The sequence below is a fragment of the Colobus angolensis genome, unplaced genomic scaffold, assembly GCF_000951035.1.
Source record: "Colobus angolensis palliatus isolate OR3802 unplaced genomic scaffold, Cang.pa_1.0 Scaffold152, whole genome shotgun sequence".
NCBI lineage: Eukaryota > Metazoa > Chordata > Mammalia > Primates > Cercopithecidae > Colobus > Colobus angolensis.
The window spans coordinates 6,188,234-6,207,690 of NW_012114622.1; the positions used below are offsets into that span (position 1 = coordinate 6,188,234).

Here is a 19,457-nt window from a genome sequence, read left to right on the forward strand (position 1 = left end):
GAACTCGGGAGGCGGAGTTTGCAGTGAGCCAAGATCATGCCGCTGCACTCCAGCCTGGGCGACAGAGCGAGAGTCCCTCTCAAAAATAATAATAATAATAATAATAAAATAAGATCAGAATGCCCGTATTACTGTGCGATCACAGGCGAAGACGACCCGTATTTTATACTTGCTTTCTATTCCTACTTGTACGAGGGTGAGAGTTGTTCTGTACCCCGGAAGTATGGTATCAGTTCAGCTCTTAAATTCTGTGAGGCATACACCTGATGGACCATACTGATATTTTTAAATTTCCCGTTTGGCGTTTGCTCTTTGGTGTACAGGGCTGATGGTTCTCATTTTCCCCATAACAGAAGTTTAACCTTAAGTGGGAGTTAAACATGACATGGTATTCTTAAAGTTAATTTTGCATTACTGAAAACTCTTCTGTGGAGTCCAAGTTTGTCGTTTTATTTCTGTTACTCTACTAACATGGAAGTAACTTCCAAATGATTGAATATCATATAAACTTCGCATGTCTAAGACAACTTACAGAATTGCGGGAGGGAGTGATTACCCCTCCCCCCCATGGTAGGAATGCAGTTCCGATGCTCAGAAGAGCAAAGTAAGAAGGGAAAATGCAAAAGGCGGAGAAAAGGTCAAGGATGGGGAGGGGATTAAACACAGATAGGAAGATATGAAAGACAAAAAAAAATACCTGATTAGAAATGGAAGAATGTTACCAACAGTTGGCTGTTAGGTTAACTGAGAAAGTGTTTGGATTTTCTTTTTTTTTTTTTTTTTAACGTACGAAGGGATTTGTGAATGGAGAAAGTTCTTGTCATTGATCATATCTTAAAGTGTCTTCTCAGGCTATGCTTCTGTTCTTGTAACCTCAGTTGCATTGTAGCCAGTCCTTTCAGGGAAATATGAAATTGTTCAGGATTAGTTTAACTTTGGTCAAATTCTCAGCTTGGTTAGAGTTAAATGGAATTCTTAATCTTTTTTTGTTTTCTTTTGCTTATGCTGCTCCACAACCACTTGTGGCAGTGAGGATGACAGAAAAACAGCAAACGTGGTTGAATAATTCTTAGAAAAAGTTTACTTTGTATCTCTTTCCTCCATAGAGAAGCATGAAGCATAATTTCTGGTGGTATTTTTGTTTTCCCTGACATGGTGACAGTTTGTTTTCTTTTTTTAATCTTGCTTATAATACCAACTCCTATATGAAGTTACTGTGTGCTTGTTACCTGAAAGGATAGTACCGTCAAATCTGCAGGTTTAATACTTTCCTGAGGCAACTAAACATGCTTGGGGGTTTAAAAATCTTGATGGTTTTGATTTTTTTTTTTTTTTTGGCTTGGTCTAGAAAATGTAATGCCAGTGCATTTACTAATAGTATCCTTTCATCTTCCTGTTGCACATCCTCATTTAATTATCTTTAAAACCAGGCTGGGCATGGTGGCTCATGCCTATAATCTTAGCACTTTGGGAGGCCAAGACCAGTGGATCACCTGAGGTCAGGTGTTCGAGACCAGCCTGACCAACATGATGAAACCCTGCCTCTACTAACAATACAAAATTAGCTGGGTATGGTGGCGCATGCCTGTAATCCCAGCTACTTGGGAGGCTGAGGCTGGAGAATCGCTTGAACCCTGGAGGCAGAGGTGGCAGTGAGCCGAGATTGCGCCACTCCACTCACGCCATTGCACTCCAGCCTGGGCAATAAGAGCAAAACTCCATCTCAAAAAAAAAAAAATCTTCATTTGTTTGGCTGCCATAGATAGAGTCCCAGGAGAAAAATGGAATAGATGTATATAATTTGGTAGTAGGGTAGGAAATGTCCAAGTGACTGAATGTGGTACTGTAATTGTGTTTTTATAGGTCCGAAGATGCATGCTGACTCAGGTATGCATTTCTAAGAGATTAGTTGCATAGTAGATGCAGTTCGATGTAATTTTAAGGCAACATTCACAGGCATTACCCTTTTGTGAACCAAAATGCTTATTATCTCAAATAGATTCTCAACTAATTAACAAGTGATTACCCTTTTGCCAAGGTAATGTCTGTAACTTTTCTAGTAACCGTGGTTAATGCGTGTACTTGAGAGCAATACTATTGTTCATTTCTTTCAAAAAAGTGAAATCTGCCAAGTCAGATTGATTTCTTCTCCCCAGCAACCACACTCCCACCAAACCCTTTGGGTTATATTATCAAAAAGATTTTTGCTGTGTGCTGGAAGTCCAGCAGGGTGCGGACTACATGAGAGAAATTCTGAAGGTGATCCATGGGGGCTGTAGCGTCTCTAAAGAGCCACTGGACCTCGTGGAGGAAAAGCTGTGGCTCTTGTGGGATTGCCAAGATGGATGAGGTGAGGGAGGAGTCTTCAAAATTATTTGAAATAGTTGTTGAATACAGTATTTGCATTTTAGTTTTTCAGAAAGAGGACAGAATTTGAGATTGTGCTTTGTCATTTATAGTCAGTTTTATAATAGAGCAATCCTCAACAGGCTGCTGAGCTTCGTGCTTATCTGAAATCTAAAGGAGCTGAGATTTCAGAAGAGAACTCAGAAGGTGGACTTCATGTTGATTTAGCTCAAATTATTGAAGCCTGTGATGTGTGTCTGAAGGAGGATGATAAAGGTTTGTTTTTAATTTTTTCTAATATTTCCCAATAAAATCTTTTGAATTTTTCTTGTGAATTATACAGTCGTCCCTCATTATCTGAGGCAAGGAAGATTTGGAACCCTCAGATACAGAAGGCTGACTGTATTTATGTGTTTTGAATTTTAGACTTAAGGACTTTTAAATAGATGGGTAGTGGTTGTACATATTTTGGGGGCACAGGTGATATTTTGATACATGTATGCAATGTGTAATGATCAAACCAGGGTAATTGGAATATCACACATCTTTTATGTTGGAAACATTCAACAGTTCTCTTCTAGCTATTTCAACTATACAATACACTGTTAACCAGAGTCTAAGCACTGTTGTTTACAATCTTACCTTCACACATGCTTTCAGTTTGTGTAATCTATTATGCCTATAAAGTAAACCTATTTTGAGAAAACCTCTATTTTATGCACAGGTATATTTCTTAAGTGTTACTACACTAAATGCTGATAATCTCAGAAAAAAATGAAGAAAAAAATGAAGCTCTTTCCTGTTCATAAGTTTTAGATTAACATCAAATGGGATACAATTTCAAGTAATCTAATAGCCATGTAATTACTAGGCCAATTTCCTATTTATTGAGATAGAATGGGAAATTTTCAGAATTGTGAGTTCAGAAATCTCTAGTTAAGGTTTAGAAATCAAACTTGGATGCTGATTTCAGCAGCACGTATATGAAAAAATTAGAGATTAAATTTGGGATATGATTAATATCTGTAATACTTAAAAATAACTAATTCAAGCAGAGAGTTGACAGCTTCAATTTCTGATTTCCTATATGTATATACAAAGTTTTCCTTAATTAAGAAAGTATCCTAGCCCCAAATCATGCCAGTAACTTCCAAATGATTGAATATCATGACAGTAAAAATTGAAACTTTATATACATGTAAATCAGTCTCTGTTTTACCTAGTTAGAAACCACATCTTAGGCCAGGTGTAGTGGCTCATACCTGTAATCCCAGCACTTTGGGAGCCAAGACAGGTGGATCACAAGGTCAAGAGTTCAAGACCAGTCTGGCCAATATGGTGAAATCCTGTCTCTACTAAAAATACAAAAATTAGCCAGGTGTGGTGGCGGATGCCTGTAGTCCCAGCTACTCGGGCAGCTGAGACGGGAGAATCGCTGGAACCCAGGAGGCAGAGGTTGCAGTGAGTGGAGATTGTACCACTGCACTCCATCCAGCCTGGGCGAGAGAGCGAGACTTCATCTGAAAAAAAAAAAAAAAAGAAACCACATCTTAGGTAACAATTTCCTTCCTCTTTAATAAAATATACAAGTAGCTTTCTGAATGCAAAAGTGTCTTATATTTGATGGTCTTCATTGTATTAAAACACTGGAAATGCATACTTAACTAGACGCATTGAGTATTGTAGTATCACTGTTGATTTTGTTATCCATACTTGTGTAGATGTTGAAAGTGTAATGAACAGTGTGGTATCCCTACTCTTGATCCTGGAACCAGACAAGCAAGAAGCTTTGATTGAAAGCCTATGTGAAAAGCTGGTCAAATTTCGCGAAGGTGAACGCCCATCTCTGAGACTGCAGTTGTAAGTTGAAATCTGAAAGAAACTCGGTTTTTCAAGGGGCTATTTTCATGTTACTAACTTTTTTGCTGCTGTTGTTGAGACGGAGCATCGCTCTTTCGCCCAGGTTGGAGTGCAGTGGCATGATCTCCGCTCACTGCAAGCTCCGCCTCCCGGGTTCACGCCATTCTCCTGCCTCAGCCTCCCGAGTAGCTGAAACTACAGGTGCCTGCCACCACGCCCGGCTCAATTTTTTTCTTTTTTTTGGTATTTTTAGTAGAGACGGGGTTTCACTGTGTTAGCCAGGATGGTCTCAATCTCCTGACCTCATGATCCGCCTGCCTCGGCCTCCCAAAGTGCTGGGATTACAGGCATGAGCCACCACACCTGGCTCATGTTACTAACTTTTAATGGTTCAGAGCAGGAATTCTGAAACTTGACTTTCAGCTGTGGCTCTTATTAGCTGTGACCTTGGGCAAGTGGCTTGACCTTTCTGTGCCCTAGTTTCTTTCCTTGTAATTTGAAGTTGTTAATGGTATCTGCCACAGGTTGGTGGTGAGAGCTAACCTCAACTTAAAACTGGTTGCTGATTTCAAACCTTGTTTATTTGTTTGTTAACCAGGTTAAGCAACCTTTTCCATGGGATGGACAAGAATACTCCTGTAAGATATACAGTGTATTGCAGCCTTATTAAAGTGGCAGCATCTTGTGGGGCCATCCAGTACATTCCCACTGAGCTGGATCGAGTGAGTTACTGTGTGGAATAGTTGTTCTGGTTATAAGAGATGTACTTTTTTTTTTTTTTTGAGTCGGAGTTTCACTGTTGTTGCTCAGGCTGGAGTGCAATGGCACAATCTCAGCTCACCACAACCTCCGCCTCTAGGGTTCAAGCAGCTCTCCTGCCTCTGCCTCCTGAGTAGCTGGGATTACAGGCATGCACCACCATGCCCGGCTAATTTTGTATTTTTAGTAGAGACGTGGTTTCTCTATTTTGGTCAGGCTGGTCTCGAGCTCCTGACCTCAGGTGATCCGCCCACCTTGGCCTTCCAAAGTGCTGGGATTGTAGGCGTGAGCCACCATGCCTGGCCAGAAATGTACTTTTATAATAAATGTGTTACTCAGTTTTCTCCTTTTGTTAATCTCTTGTAGGTTAGAAAATGGATTTCTGACTGGAATCTCACCACTGAAAAAAAGCACACCCTTTTAAGACTACTTTATGAGGCCCTTGTGGATTGTAAGAAGAGGTATTCAAAAGTAATGAACTAACTTATAAATTAACAGGCAGTATAAGTAGGTGGGGATGTTTTTTAAAGAGAAGTAGGGTCAGTAATTTTGCTTTACTCTGTTCTCCACAGAGTTGCTCTAAATCTATTTTTATAAATTTGACCTACTAAGTTAAAGATAACTGTAAAGATTAGAAGTAGTTTTCCCTCATCTTTGAACTTTTTAAAAAGTGAAATTTGGCTTTTTTTCCTAAAAAAAGAAAGGATGGGGGGGGCCTTTCCAACATGGGCTTCAACCTACTGCTGTAGCATGAGCTTGGTGAATGTGGTGAAGCATCTCATCATTTTTGGATGGTGCAGTGGCAGACTACAAAAAACTTTGTGTTAATGTAAATATTCCCTCTCTCCACCCATGTCCTTCCTCTTGCTTATCACACCCTAGACATAGCGAGCCTATGTCAGGTATAAAAGCACCATGCTCTTTGCCAGTCTGGACCAGGAGCTGGCCCTGGTTCTTGTGTAGCCCGTGTACTAAGAATGGTTTTTACATTTTTAAATGATTGAGAAAGAAAATCAAAGAAAGGGTTGTATTTCATGATATAAGGATATTATATGAAATTCAGATTTCAGGGTCCATAACATTGGTATTACATCCATGTGTATTCATTTACATATTGTCTGTGCCTGCTTTTGCCAAGAGTTTAGTTACAACAGATACCACATTGGGCAAGTGGCTTGACCTTTCTGTGCCCTAGTTTCTTTCTTTGTAATATGAAGTTGTTAATGGTATCTGCCACAGGTTTGTGGTGAGAGCTAAAATATTTACTCTCTGGCCCTGTACAGAAAGTTTGCCTACCCCTCGTCTAAGTAGTCTTATTACAGTCAGCTTCATTTCTCTGCCAGAAACACCCCTCTCGTATTTCGGTTAGTGCCTCCCTTTTACAGCACCCTCTACTTGTATCCTAGCATTTAACACCCTTGGTTGAAAGTAAGGTTGTGGGCTAAGTGAAGGCAAGGAACCTCTGCTAACCATTGCATTCCCAAGAAGACAGCGCTGATTGGGCGCTGAGTGGATAAATGCTATCCACAGTGGGGCGCTGGAAGGGGATACTTGCTTAAACATGAAATTTCTGACATTCTGCCGATCTAAATGTTGAGAGTTGGTTTTCTTCTTTAGAACACATAAAATACATATTTTAACATTTTAATTAGTAAAATTTGAGAGTTTGCCTAGCAGTTAAGTAAAAATGCTTCACGTTTATAGGTGCCCCCTTCTTGACTTTATTTATATTGGTGGTTGATGCACGTGGTGTCTGTTGTGTGTTTTAAAGGGTGATACTGGTCACTAAGCCCTTACATGTCAGACACCATGATGTGTGCTTCAAATGGATTAAAAAGATTTGTTTAGCTGAGAAGATTGAAGTACAATGTGGTTGCTAAAACTGGAAAATGACTTGTACCTGTGCTTATAGTGTGGTACAAGATAATGAGTAAGATGTGGTTTTTAAAAAAGTTTTTCTTTGCATTTTTATAGTTAGATCATTATATGTTTTAATTTTTATTGAAAAGTTAAAAATTCCTTAGTTTTTTATTCCTGGTACCACTACACTACCATAATTTTACAGGGGAACATACCTGATGTAATGAAAAGAAAAAGACAAAGCTACAACAGATAAAAGACCTCAGGAATGTACATCTAATTGACACTACACTGAATTAATGAATAGCTGCACTTTCTGCAAACTTTGGCTATGACAGTCCTGAACAAGAGAAGGCTTTCCTGTTTAAGCTGCAGTAACTTTTCTGACTGTGGATCATCATTCCTCGGTGGCAGACTTGTACAGTTCCTCTAATGCATTTGGATGATTGCCTCAAAGTAACTTGTGGCTTGTCTGACTTCTCCTTGCTTGTGCTCCTGCTAAAAACTGTAGCCCTTTTCTGCTGTTTTTAGAACCTTGTGCTACCATATTTACCACCATAGAGACTGCCCAAGCATTATCCACCAAAACTGCCCCCTTTCATGCATGGGTCTGTAATTTGATTGTCATTGTCCACTGTAATATCCAAAATCATTATAGTTCCCACCACCACCATAATTACCACTCCCCACATTTCCTTCTTCATTGTAACTGTCATGCCCTGCACTGCTGCCACCATATCTACCACCACCATACCCCCCTCTACTATCAAAACCAGGACAACTGCTGTAGTTGCCACCATCACCTTCAAATCCATTATATCCAGCAACCCCTCCTCCATAACTACTTCTGCTGCCACCACCCCAGCATCATAGCCTCCTCTTCCACCGGAGTTTCTACCTATGGCCAAAACTCCCATCTCCAGAGCTTCCTCCACAACCCATAAAGTTGCTAGATGCACTCTACAACGGCATCTGTTGTTTAAAAAGGGCCCTTTTCACTTCACTAACGCCTGTTAATAGACTGTTATTTCTGAACCACAATTTTACCAACTGTATCATGATCATCAAAAGTTACAAAAGCAAATCCTATCTTTTTTCCATTCTGCCTGTCCTCCATGAACTTCTGTGGTTTCAATCTTGCCATACTTTGCAAAGTAGTCTCTCAAATTATGTTCTTCTGTATCTTCTTTAACATCACCAACAAATGTTGAATGGGTGCTGGCCTTCCCAGAACTCTCTAGAAACAGCTGTCTTTGGTTCCATTGCATGCCTTAGCTTTGTGTGATCGAGCACACATTGCTGCATCCACCTCTTCAACACAAGAGTAAGTCACAAAACCACAGTCTCTGGAACATTTTGTTTGGGGGTCTGATTACCACACAACCTGTGAGTGTGCTCCAATTTCTTAAAATATTCTCTAAAACTACTATCTCTAGTTTCAAAGCTCAGACCACCAGTAAACAAGTTTTTCAGCTACTCTGGCTCCTGTGGATCATGGCCTCTTTCAGGTTGAGTTCAATATTAATTTTTTATTTTTAGAGGCGAGGTGTGACCATGTTGCCCACGCTGGAGTGCAGTGGGTATTTGGCTGTTCATAGGTGCAGTTGTAGTGCAAAAAGCCTTGAATTCCTGGGCTCAAGCAAGCCTCCTGAGTAGCTGGGACCATTGGCACGTGCCACTGTGCCTAGGCATTTGTATCACTACATTTAAGATGCGGGTTACTGGCTGGGCGCGGTGGCTCACACCTGTAATCCCAGCACTTTGGGAGGCTGAGGCGAGCAGATCACGAGGTCAGGAGATCGAGACCAGGCGTGCTGGTGGGCGCCTGTGGTCCCAGCTACTCGGGAGGCTGAGGCAGGAGAGTGGTGTGAACCCAGGGGGTGGAGCTGAGAATGGTGTGAACCCAGTGGGTGGAGCTTGCAGTGAGCCGAGATCACGCCAGTGCACTCCAGCCTGGGCAACAGAGCAAGCCTCTGTCTTGAAGAAAAAAAAAAAGAAGAAAAAGTTGTAGGTTACCACTTAGCCATGCTTATAGTGATATTTCTGAATCTTAGTAAACCTTAGTTTTGAGAGAAGTTTTAGATAGCATTTATCATTTTAAAATAAATGATACAGTTCCTGCTGATTTTACCCAGGTTGAACTCAGATATGGGGAGTAAGTATTTTTAGAAATTGAAAAAAGGAAAAAAAACCTCTTCCTCCTAGTTAACAAAGCTTTCTATAAGCTGAAGATTCCACAGTTTAAAGGAAGTCATGAGGAGTAAAGATAAACATTTTCTAAAAGTCCAGTTTGAATGACTGCATTTATTTTGCCCTATTTACTGCAGTGAGAACTGATCATCTGTCTAACTGTAAGAATAACTTAATTGGAAGGGTATCTTAAGTAGAGTTACTTAAATATTTGGTCTTGTCTCAACTTCAGCCATACTGTCCTAACAGTTTCTGGGACACAAAACTTTTTTTCCACCTAGGGCCTTTATACTTGGTCTTCCTTCTGCTTGGAAAGTCATCTTACCCCACTTTTCATGAACCCAGTTCTTTTCATGGCCAAGAAAAGGATGTTTTACATCCTTTTGGTCTCAGCTTACATGTCATCTCTTCTGAGGGAGACTCTGCTTTCTCACTGTACATAAAGTAGCCTTTCCTTTCTTGTTGCTTTGATTACATCACCATTTATTTCCTTCATAGCACTTACTTTCCTTAGTTGTCCATCTTTCCTACTAAAAGGAAGGTTTCATGACTTTTCCCATAGACAGGGATTTTGTCTCTCTTGGTCACCATTACATATGTCATCAGCACAGTACCTGCCTCTTAAAAATATTTTTAAATGAATGAATAGCAGTAATACTTTCAAGTTCCTAAATCAGTATTTCTTTTTAGTGATGCTGCTTCAAAAGTCATGGTGGAATTGCTTGGAAGTTACACAGAGGATAATGCTTCCCAGGCTCGAGTTGATGCCCACAGGTACTGTTAAACGTTACTCTAATGAGGGTTTGTCAGCAGTTTAGAGGTGAGCTACAGTATTAAATTATGTAACTAAAATCATGTTTGCAACCATGAGTGATCCAGAGCCATTTGATAGTGTGCATTTCCTGGTGATTCTAATGTAGATACTAGAATTCAAGGTTTGATATTGGAAGAACTTGTAGCTTGAATATGAAATAGCTGCATGGTGTTTACTGGGTGGGGGTATTGCTGGTATGGGGATGATGATCCCAACCCAAGAATTAGAACCTAATCTTGGGCCAATTAACCCTAATATTAAAGCTTATAGGTGGAAAGTTGATGGCTTGCCAAGAATTAACCCATTGCTAATGAGAATAAGGGCTTTTAACAGTCTTAGATCTAACTGGTAACAAGGATAGAATCAGTTTTCTAAATCTTTGTAATAAGGATTGTGAAACTTCTTTACATGGTCATTACTTTGTGTGAACCTCTACATGATAGGAGTTGGTAAAAAGGAAAGTTGGTGGTAAAGGTCCCTGACTTTGAGGTCAGACTGCCTCCATTCACATTCTTACTCCACCTCTTAATTAGCACTTCTGAGCTGCTTCATAGTTGATAAAGGGGGCGTGGTTAATACTGTCTGTCTCCTAGGTTGTCTCCTAGGTTGTTCTGAGGAATAAATGAGATATAAGGCAAGTGAAGCACTTAGTGTCTGGCATATGGTTCTGGCTGCCGCTTGCTATTTGATTACCTTGGTGCTTTCTCTCCAGCTGTGTTTTTTTTCTACAATTAATATATTTCATTTTGTTAAAACAGATGAACCTGATAAATTTATTGGCCTGTCTTAACCCTATCCTGTAACTTTTTTAATGTTGTATATATGTTTTGGACTGTTAGATATTTTACTGAATTAAGTATATTTTATGATCTGCAAAAACTCAGTGAAAAGCTAGGATTTCAAAACCCTGAGCTTACGTTTTTTGTTCTCTAATTAAGGTGTATTGTACGAGCATTGAAAGACCCAAATGCATTTCTTTTTGACCACCTTCTTACTTTAAAACCAGTCAAGTTTTTGGAAGGCGAGCTTATTCATGATGTAAGTAGTTTATCCTTTAATGTGAAAAATGTTCTCCTTTCCTAAATTTTCCAAAGAAAAGCAGGACTCTTTCTTTGCATTAGTAAAAGTGACTAATGGCAAGATATGGAAAGATAAAGAACTATTTATTCTTTTTATATCAGGAACAGACATATTTAGGACCAGCTTTTCTCCAACCACTGAGCACAGTCCTATTCTTCCTCCCTTTCTTAATTTCTTTCTTTTTTTTTTTTTTTTGAGACAGAGTCTCACTCTCACCAGGCTGGAGTGCAGTGGCATGATCTTGGCTCACTGGAACCTCCAACTCTCTGGTTTAAGCGATTCTCCTGCCTCAACCTCTAGGAGAAGTAGCTGGGGTTATAGGCACATGCCACCACACCCAACTAAGTTTTGTATTTTTAGTAGAGACAGGGTTTTGCCATGTTGATCTGGTCTCCAATTCCTGACCTCAAGTGATCTGCCCACTTTTGACTTCCCAAAGTATTGGGATTACAGGCGTGAGCCCCTGCGCCTGGCCACCTCCCTTTCTTTCATCTTCTCACTTACTCACCATTATAGACTAAGATAATACAGGTTTCTTTTTTATTACATATATATTGTTCCTAGCCCCACTTAGGAAGATAAATCTGATATTTGAAAACACATGAACATTTTTCACATGCAAGTATAAATATATTTTGGACTGTTGTGCATCTGGACTCTGCCATTAGCCACCATCTTTCAGTGTGGATAATTTAGAGCTCAGTGTATTTACTGATTCATTTTAAAAGTGAGCCATATGAAAGCAGATGGTTTGGTAATTTGATGAAACAGAATGATATTTCTGTGTTGAACAAAATGTAGGAGTGTCTTTAAAATATCTTTACAGTATCTTCAAATATCTTGCAGTATCTTAAAATATCTTAAATCTTAATTCTGTATTGATGGTATCTTTTTTGTCTCTTATCTGTATAGCTTTTAACCATTTTTGTGAGTGCTAAATTGGCATCATATGTCAAGTTTTATCAGAATAATAAAGACTTCATTGATTCACTTGGTAAGTTTTGGGGTTTATTCTTTGAGGCACAGACAGAGGTGGGAATATGCTACACTAACAGTTATGTACTATGTGGTCCAGCAAGTATGGTTGTGGCCTTATTTGTAGATAATCCTAAAAGGAGTCGTGTATGATAGAACAGCACAAAAATAGGTAGTTTAAAATATTACTTAGAGTGAATTGAGAATCAGAAACCAAGAAGGTGTAGGAGGTGGCATTTGTGATAGAGAATGAAACTGGGAGTATGAAAACAAGTTGGGACTGGGCGCAGTGGCTTACAGGTGTAATCCCAGCACTTTGGAGGCCGAGGCGGGTGGATCACAAGATCAGGAAGTCGAGACCATCCTGGCTAACTAACATGGTGAAACCCTGTCTCTACTAAAAATACAAAAAAATTAGTCGGGTGTGGTGGCGGGCGCCTGTAGTCCCAGCTACTCGGGAGGCTGAGGTAGGAGAATCAACCTTGGAGGTTGAACCCGGGAGGTGGAGTCAGAGGTGGAGGTTGCAGTGAGCCAAGATCCTGCCACTGCACTCCAGCCTGGGCAACAGAGCAAGACTGCGTCTCAACAACAACAAAAAAAGAAAACAACTTGGCACCTGTAATCCCAGCACTTTGGGAGGTTGAGGTGGGTGGATCACTTGAGGTCACGAGTTCAAGACCAGCCTGGCCAACATGGCAAAACCCCATTTCTACTAAAAATACAAAAATTAGTGGGCATGGTGGCACACACCTGTAGTGCCAGCTACTCAGGAGCTTCAGGCAAGAGAATCACTTGAACCCCAGAGGCAGAGGTTGCAGTGAGTTGAGATCGCATCACTGCACTCCAGCCTGGAAGACAGAGTAAGGCTCCGTCTCCAAAACAAAAGAGAAAACAACTTGGACCCTTTTTGTCTCATTTACGAGCTTGCTGAACTTTAACTTTAGGCCCTTCCAGCTCTTCTGTACCACAGTTCTTTGAGGTAAAGTTATAGCAAGAATCGGGTGCTTGGAGAAGATTGAGATAGAAATGGTTCCATTGGTACATTTGTTTTTAAAATTTAGGGATGGGGGAGTGAGCAGAAAAGCAACTGAAAGAATTACCATTACTTTGATCATAATGGTAACTTTCAGAAATGTTTTAAGAGCTGATAAAATTTGATGATTAAAGGTACTTTATTAAGCTAAACATTCTTAAAATAATATTGTTTCTTTGTAGAAGATCTTATTCCTTAGGTATATGGTTATTTCTATTTTTGGTTCCTTTTTTTAAGCCATAGCCACAGAATGGTAACAAATAGTTTTTTCCCCCTCTACTGTCGTATTTTATGCTTGGATACCCCCGCCGTTAACAAATCACAGAAGTATATATAGTATAGCCAGTTAGATCTGAAAGATGGAATTAGATATTGGAAATGTAATTTTACATGATAGTAAGACTTTTCTAACTGCAGTTTGTTGAAAACAGCACAGTCTTTATTATTTTTATCTTTGAATTTTCTTGTCTAGCATATCAGAGTTCAGCAAATGTTTGTCAAATTGAATCAAATCTTATTCTTACTGAGCAAACCCTATATATGTTCAATATTTTAATTTCCTTCTGGAGCATGTTTTTAACATGTTAAAATACAAAGAGAAAACTTAGAAAATCTGCAGTTGAACAGGTTTTAAATGTTGTAAACTACCAGTTTGTTTTACACTGGAGTCAACTGTGAAGCTAAGCTGCTTTGTTTTCCTAGTAGGCAATAATCAAAATACATTAGAGATTGATTATATTTTTCATATTAAGACTGAATTTTTTTTTTGTTTTTTGAGACTAGTCTTCCTGGTTCTTGAGGATACAGATGAATATATGATCTACTTTGATTATACTTAGTCTTCAATTTGGTAATCATTAATGTTTGTCACCTCTAAATTGTGTGCCTCTATTGGAATTGGGGACTTATTCTGAACATAATAAGGCATTTGAAATACACCAAGATAAAGTAGATGTGTGTTTGTGTACAAAGCTTTGCCAGGTGCACTAGACCCAGAAAACCACATTCTGTCCCAGTTAATTTGTTTTGTGGCATGAAGCTATGTGATGGAATGTTAATGTCAGCAACCTCTTTATTTACGCACCAAGGAAAAAGGAGTAGTAATTAACACTTTGACACTCCCCCATTGATGTGTAATTGACTGTTTCAAAGGAGCACTGGTTCATAAGCTATTGCATGCATTAAAATTGGGTTTTCTATATTGCAGCATTTTAAGACAGGGGTCAGTGACAATGCAGAAATTGCTCAATGATGCACATTTTTTTATTACTGCATTAAGGTTTTGACATATTAGTAATGAATAAATGTTTCCATAAATTAGATTTTTTATAACTTTAAAATTGAAATACGACACAGCACACTGTGACTTCCTCCTTGAAGATAGTATTTTAGTTTTATGAAACAAAGCACAGCTTCCTACAAAATCTTTAACTCATACTGCACTGCCTTAGTAGTTTGATTTTTCAGAACAAGAGTCCTAAAGGTTTTAACTTTGGTTCTCTGTTTTAAAGTTAGTTTAAACATCAATTTAAAGTGTTTTTAGATGCAAGTTTTCACATATAAAATAGATAACGGTTTTATGGAATTCTGCCTAGAAATAATCTTCATTCTTCTGATAAGTTTTTTCATTTACGGTAAGATTGTAACTGCAGAGAAGATGAACAGTAAAATAGATTTAATTTTAGGAGTATTTAAAATAATACAGATTTCAGAAGTTTCTATCATTTTATCATATTGAAAGAGAATTGTCTATGCCAGTAGAACTGAGAATGTTAAGGAATTTTTGAAAAAATCTTGAATATTTGTTCATTGATAGGAAAAGATTCGTAACATTGCTTATTGTGCCAACTAGAATTCAAATTCCTTCATTTGCCTTACATTTCTTCATCTGTGCACATCAGTATTCTATTAGAAATTTGTTTATATGCTTTTCAGAAAATACCTTTATATTAATGTGTATTTTTTTAATTGTATAATTAAACATTTATTACAGCTGAAAGCCTAGTGACAACTATCTAGATTCCACAAGTTGCAATCAGTTTGTCAGAACATTTTCTTTTATTAACACTGACAACTTAGGCCAACAGTAGCATTATCTTGTGTCAACTGAATTGCCCTAACATGTTCACATGTAATCCGGTGTTATCCAGTTGCTACCTTTTGCTTCAGAAAGTTAATCAGCATCTAATTTGCATTTGTTAATTAGGGTTAATGTGCACTAATTGATTTCTTGATGCCTGTAGATTTCCATTAAACCCAGTTAGCAATACTTACTTGTGTACCTCATTCATTTGAGTTATGATGACCATGTTTTTGTTGAATCTGTGCCAAATAGGAAGCCTGTATCATAATTACAGCTAATTAACAGATGATCATGCCCTATGTTAATGGACTTCCCTAATATTCCACTAATATAGGAATGTTATAAATTTAAAATTTATTTATGGAGTGTTTAGAGAGATAACTTTTTAAACAATACAGACTTGAAGCTCTGAATGTATTAGAGGGCACTTGATCATTTGCTGATGTTACATAATTTAAAAGTTCAGTGAAAAGGAACATGTAAATCTAGATTAGTTTTAGAAACTTGGTTTTATAATTAATAAATTAGCATCAAAACAGGTATATATGATATTGTGTTAGAATTCTGCTCTTAGGACTAGGTTATATATTTAGGATTCCTAATTTTTAAAGTTTCTAGCCCTTTATTTTAGAAATGAACCTATTCTAGGCCTATCACTGCTACTTTTTTACTATGTCACCATTTAATCTCTTTGCTCCCTAGTTTTGTTTTTAAAGTGAAAGGATCAGGACTGGGTAATTCCTTAAGTTTTCTTCTAGGCCTAACACATTGTTATCTGAATAATTATAACAGCATATTTCATTAGAAATTATAATGCAGGCTGGGCGCGGTGGCTCAGGCCTATAATCCCAGCACTTTGGGAGGCTGAGGCGGGCGGATCACGAGGTCAGGAGATCAAGACCATCCTGGCTAACACAGTGAAACCCCGTCTCTACTAAAAATACAAAAATTAGGCGAGCTGGCGGGCGCCTGTAGTCCCAGCTGCTTGGGAGGCTGAGGCAGAAGAATGGCGTGAACTCAGGAGGCGGAGCTTGCAGTGAGCCGAGATAGTGCCACTGCACTCCAGCCTGGGCAACAGAGCAAGACTCCATCTCAAAAAAAAAAAAAAAAAAAAAAAAATAATGCAAAATTTGAATTATTTGTGCAGTTTTCTACTTTTGCCTTGTAAAGAACAATTATCACTGTTAATGGTACTCTTTATACCTAGTACTAACTGTTTTGGCCTATAAATGTTAAATGACACACACACCTCAACAGTTTTGATTTGTAAGTAGTTTTGAGTTTTAAATAGTGACCTGAAGCAAAATGAAATGTTTTCATAACTGAAAATGTTTATGAAAATATTTTAAAACTTCACGTTTACCAGTAATAGTAACACAGAAAAAACTAGTAAGTAAATGAGAAATCCTCTGTGTTTAAATGAAGAGCTGTTAGTGCGAAAAATAAGCTTACCTATTTAACTAAATAGAAATTGTTCTTATGAAATGTACTTTGTAGACTTTATCTCCTAAAATGTATAACTATTTAAAAATGTAAAATGTACTAAACTTTTAGGGTCTAAAAATAATCATTTTATGGCCCATTCTTAACTTTGAATCTATCACCTATGGTACTATAGAAAAATTATTTTTAATACTCCATGGAGTCAGTTTATAGTTTGCAAATAAATATAAGAAGCTTTGTCAAAATTATTCTGTGTAAGTGCTCACACAATAATTTCCGCAATTACAAAAGTAAAAATAATGTCCGCAGCTTAACATGAGATGTAATTGGATCAGGACTGGGTAATTCCTTAAGTTTTCTTAAAAAGTGCAGCTCTTTAATTAGTATGAACACTCATCAGGCTTCACTATTCTGTTATGTAGGCCTATTACATGAACAGAATATGGCAAAAATGAGACTACTTACTTTTATGGGAATGGCAGTGGAAAATAAAGAAATTTCTTTTGATACAATGCAGCAAGAACTTCAGATTGGAGCTGATGATGTTGAAGCATTTGTTATTGACGGTAAGATAGAACATTTTCATTTATTTCTAGAATTTCTCATCTACTGGATCATAGTAAGATTTTTATCTGGAAACTGAACCTTACACAACAAAAATTTGTTTGTAGCAGATGTGTGTTTAGTATCTTAGTGGATATATTTGTTGTAGGGTAAAAATTAGTAGAAATACAAACTGCTATATTCTGTCCCTTGAAATCACATAGAAGAAAGACACTTATGCAATACACCACTGTGGTTTTAAGATGTGGATTTAAGACCAGGCCCTTCCTTTGTGAAATAGGAATGTAGGGATTCATTTGTGGTTGTAAGGATTAAATGAATTAATACAGGTAAAGCATAGTGCCTGGCACATAGTGTCTACAAGTGATCTGGCAACAAGTGATCTACAAGTGTTAACCATTACCAGTTTTTTTATGATGAGCCTAGAAAGAAGAACTTCTTCCTGAACAATTGGATTATAAAGCAACTTAACTGCTCAGGAGTTTTATCTGAGTTTTTTAAATTTGAAAGTTGGGATTATGTAATTAAGATTAATAAAAGATTCAGAACTATTGACCTTTTTTCCCCTAATGATCTAAGTCTTCTATAAAGAAGTAATAACTTAGTAGGAAATTAGTTTATTTCCCTATATGAGATGGTAGGGGAAGAACACCTAGAATACTTAAAAAAAAAAAAAAAAACAACTATATGCAATATTTATTTAATATAGATGATCCCAGCAGCCACACGAGAAATGCATGACCTTCCACTTGTTTGCCTCATACTGTTTTGCTTATTAGATTTAAACAGTCAGTGTGCAGTGTTGGGAAACAGTATAAAGTTTTATTATGGCTCACTTGGTCACAGTTTTCATGCCTTAGCTATTTTTCTTGGAAATTTTCCATATAACATACAATGTAAAACATCTTTTTTCAGCGGTAAGAACTAAAATGGTCTACTGCAAAATTGATCAGACCCAGAGAAAAGTAGTTGTCAGGTAAGATATTTAATGCTTTGCGGCATTTTATAGAACGATTTAGTTTGTTTCAATTATTTCACTTAAATGTTTAGAGAACCAAGGTGGTGTTATCAGTTGACTGTAGTTAAATAGTTGCTATTTATCATAATTTTATTAAAGTTCAGACTGAATGTGATTAGCTTATTTAATGAAAGAGTCCTATTTTCCAGCACATTTCATTTAATGGCTTAGCATTGGCTAGAATACTAATGACTTTTATGTCTGCTTTATATAGTTGTTCAGGAGAATTAGAAGGCTTAGGATCAATACAGTAAAGATTTTTTTAAAATAATTATGTAATTCTTAAATTCTTTTACAATTCTAAATTATGTCTGTTGTGTATATTTAATATTGCTTTTAACTGGATTCAAATCTGTAGTATTATAAAAAAAAAAACCAGAGGATAATAGATTGACTAACACTGTGTTTAATTTTTCAATTTTTAGTCATAGCACACATCGGACATTTGGAAAACAGCAGTGGCAACAACTGTATGACACACTTAATGCCTGGAAACAAAATCTGAACAAAGTGAAAAACAGCCTTTTGAGTCTTTCTGATACCTGAGTTTTTATGCTTATAATTTTTGTTCTATGAAAAAAAATCCCTAAATCATAGTAAAACATTATAAACTAAAAAAATTTGCCTAGTCTGGACAGTTATTGTCTCAAATTTATACTAAAATCACAAACTCCAGAGGATATGAAGTAATAAATTACAAAGTGTCACAATGTCTGTCATACAATACATAAATTTTGTTCTGTAAAAAAAGATATTGAAGAAGCAATGAGCACTTTAAAGAAAGGATAATATACAGAGGGAAGACAGAAGTAGAATAATACAATTTCTTCACATTAGAAAAACTTGGAAAAGTGAAGACAACTATAGAGTTACATTTTATTCTAGTAAAAACTATACCAACATTTCAGTTATATAATTTCACTGCAGAAAGCACTTATCTATATTATTTTAATCTGGTTTTTTTTTTTCCAACATCTCTTCTGCTTTTCTTTTTTTTGGTTGGTTGTCATTTTCTAAAGTTAGTAACTTTTCAGTTTCACTTAGTTGATTTGTAATCAGGCTCTCCCAGTCATCATCACCAGAAGTATTTTTAGTCTTGATTGCCTGTAAATGGCTTTGTAGCGGAGTTGTTATCAGAGGTTTTGTTTTCACCTAGGAAAGACCAAACTAATTTTACTTTTGAAATTATACAAAAGACTTTAAAGAGTCTGTAAAGCCTCTGCAGTTATGAGTATGTGGTAAAACCACCATCTCTTGGCTGCTTTTCACTACCTTAGTAGTTCTGGCACCAGAAAACTATACAATGTGAATGTGTAGGCTTATGTAGTAGATCTTCAAAATCTCTAATATGTAACGGAAGTAAAGTGTACAAAAACTGCCTTTTACTTCATGTTTCCTCCCATGCTTCAGAGCACTATTGTTGAAGAAACAG

At 37.3% G+C, this 19,457-nt stretch overlaps 2 protein-coding genes across 4 annotated transcripts in view; one reads left to right on the forward strand and one right to left on the reverse strand.

The window, feature by feature from the left end:
* EIF3M (eukaryotic translation initiation factor 3, subunit M) overlaps positions 1 to 18,645 on the forward strand; it is a 19,413-nt gene extending 768 nt beyond the window's left edge. The window contains exons 2-12 of one of the 3 annotated variants that reach the window (XM_011936358.1): positions 2,490 to 2,622; positions 4,068 to 4,206; positions 4,805 to 4,928; positions 5,332 to 5,426; positions 9,706 to 9,789; positions 10,768 to 10,867; positions 11,822 to 11,903; positions 16,866 to 17,009; positions 17,923 to 17,983; positions 18,240 to 18,275; positions 18,451 to 18,645. In XM_011936358.1, the coding sequence (XP_011791748.1) occupies positions 2,490 to 2,622; positions 4,068 to 4,206; positions 4,805 to 4,928; positions 5,332 to 5,426; positions 9,706 to 9,789; positions 10,768 to 10,867; positions 11,822 to 11,903; positions 16,866 to 17,009; positions 17,923 to 17,983; positions 18,240 to 18,275; positions 18,451 to 18,571 (1,119 nt within the window). In that variant the 3' untranslated portion in view covers positions 18,572 to 18,645. The remainder of the gene's footprint in view (positions 1 to 2,489; positions 2,623 to 4,067; positions 4,207 to 4,804; positions 4,929 to 5,331; positions 5,427 to 9,705; positions 9,790 to 10,767; positions 10,868 to 11,821; positions 11,904 to 16,865; positions 17,010 to 17,922; positions 17,984 to 18,239; positions 18,276 to 18,450) is intronic. The other 2 variants (XM_011936359.1, XM_011936360.1) reach the window with 2 other exon arrangements.
* CCDC73 (coiled-coil domain containing 73) overlaps positions 18,241 to 19,457 on the reverse strand; it is a 191,840-nt gene continuing 190,623 nt past the window's right edge. The window contains exon 18 of the mRNA XM_011936357.1: positions 18,241 to 19,177. Within this exon, the coding sequence (XP_011791747.1) occupies positions 18,974 to 19,177 (204 nt within the window). The 3' untranslated portion in view covers positions 18,241 to 18,973. The remainder of the gene's footprint in view (positions 19,178 to 19,457) is intronic.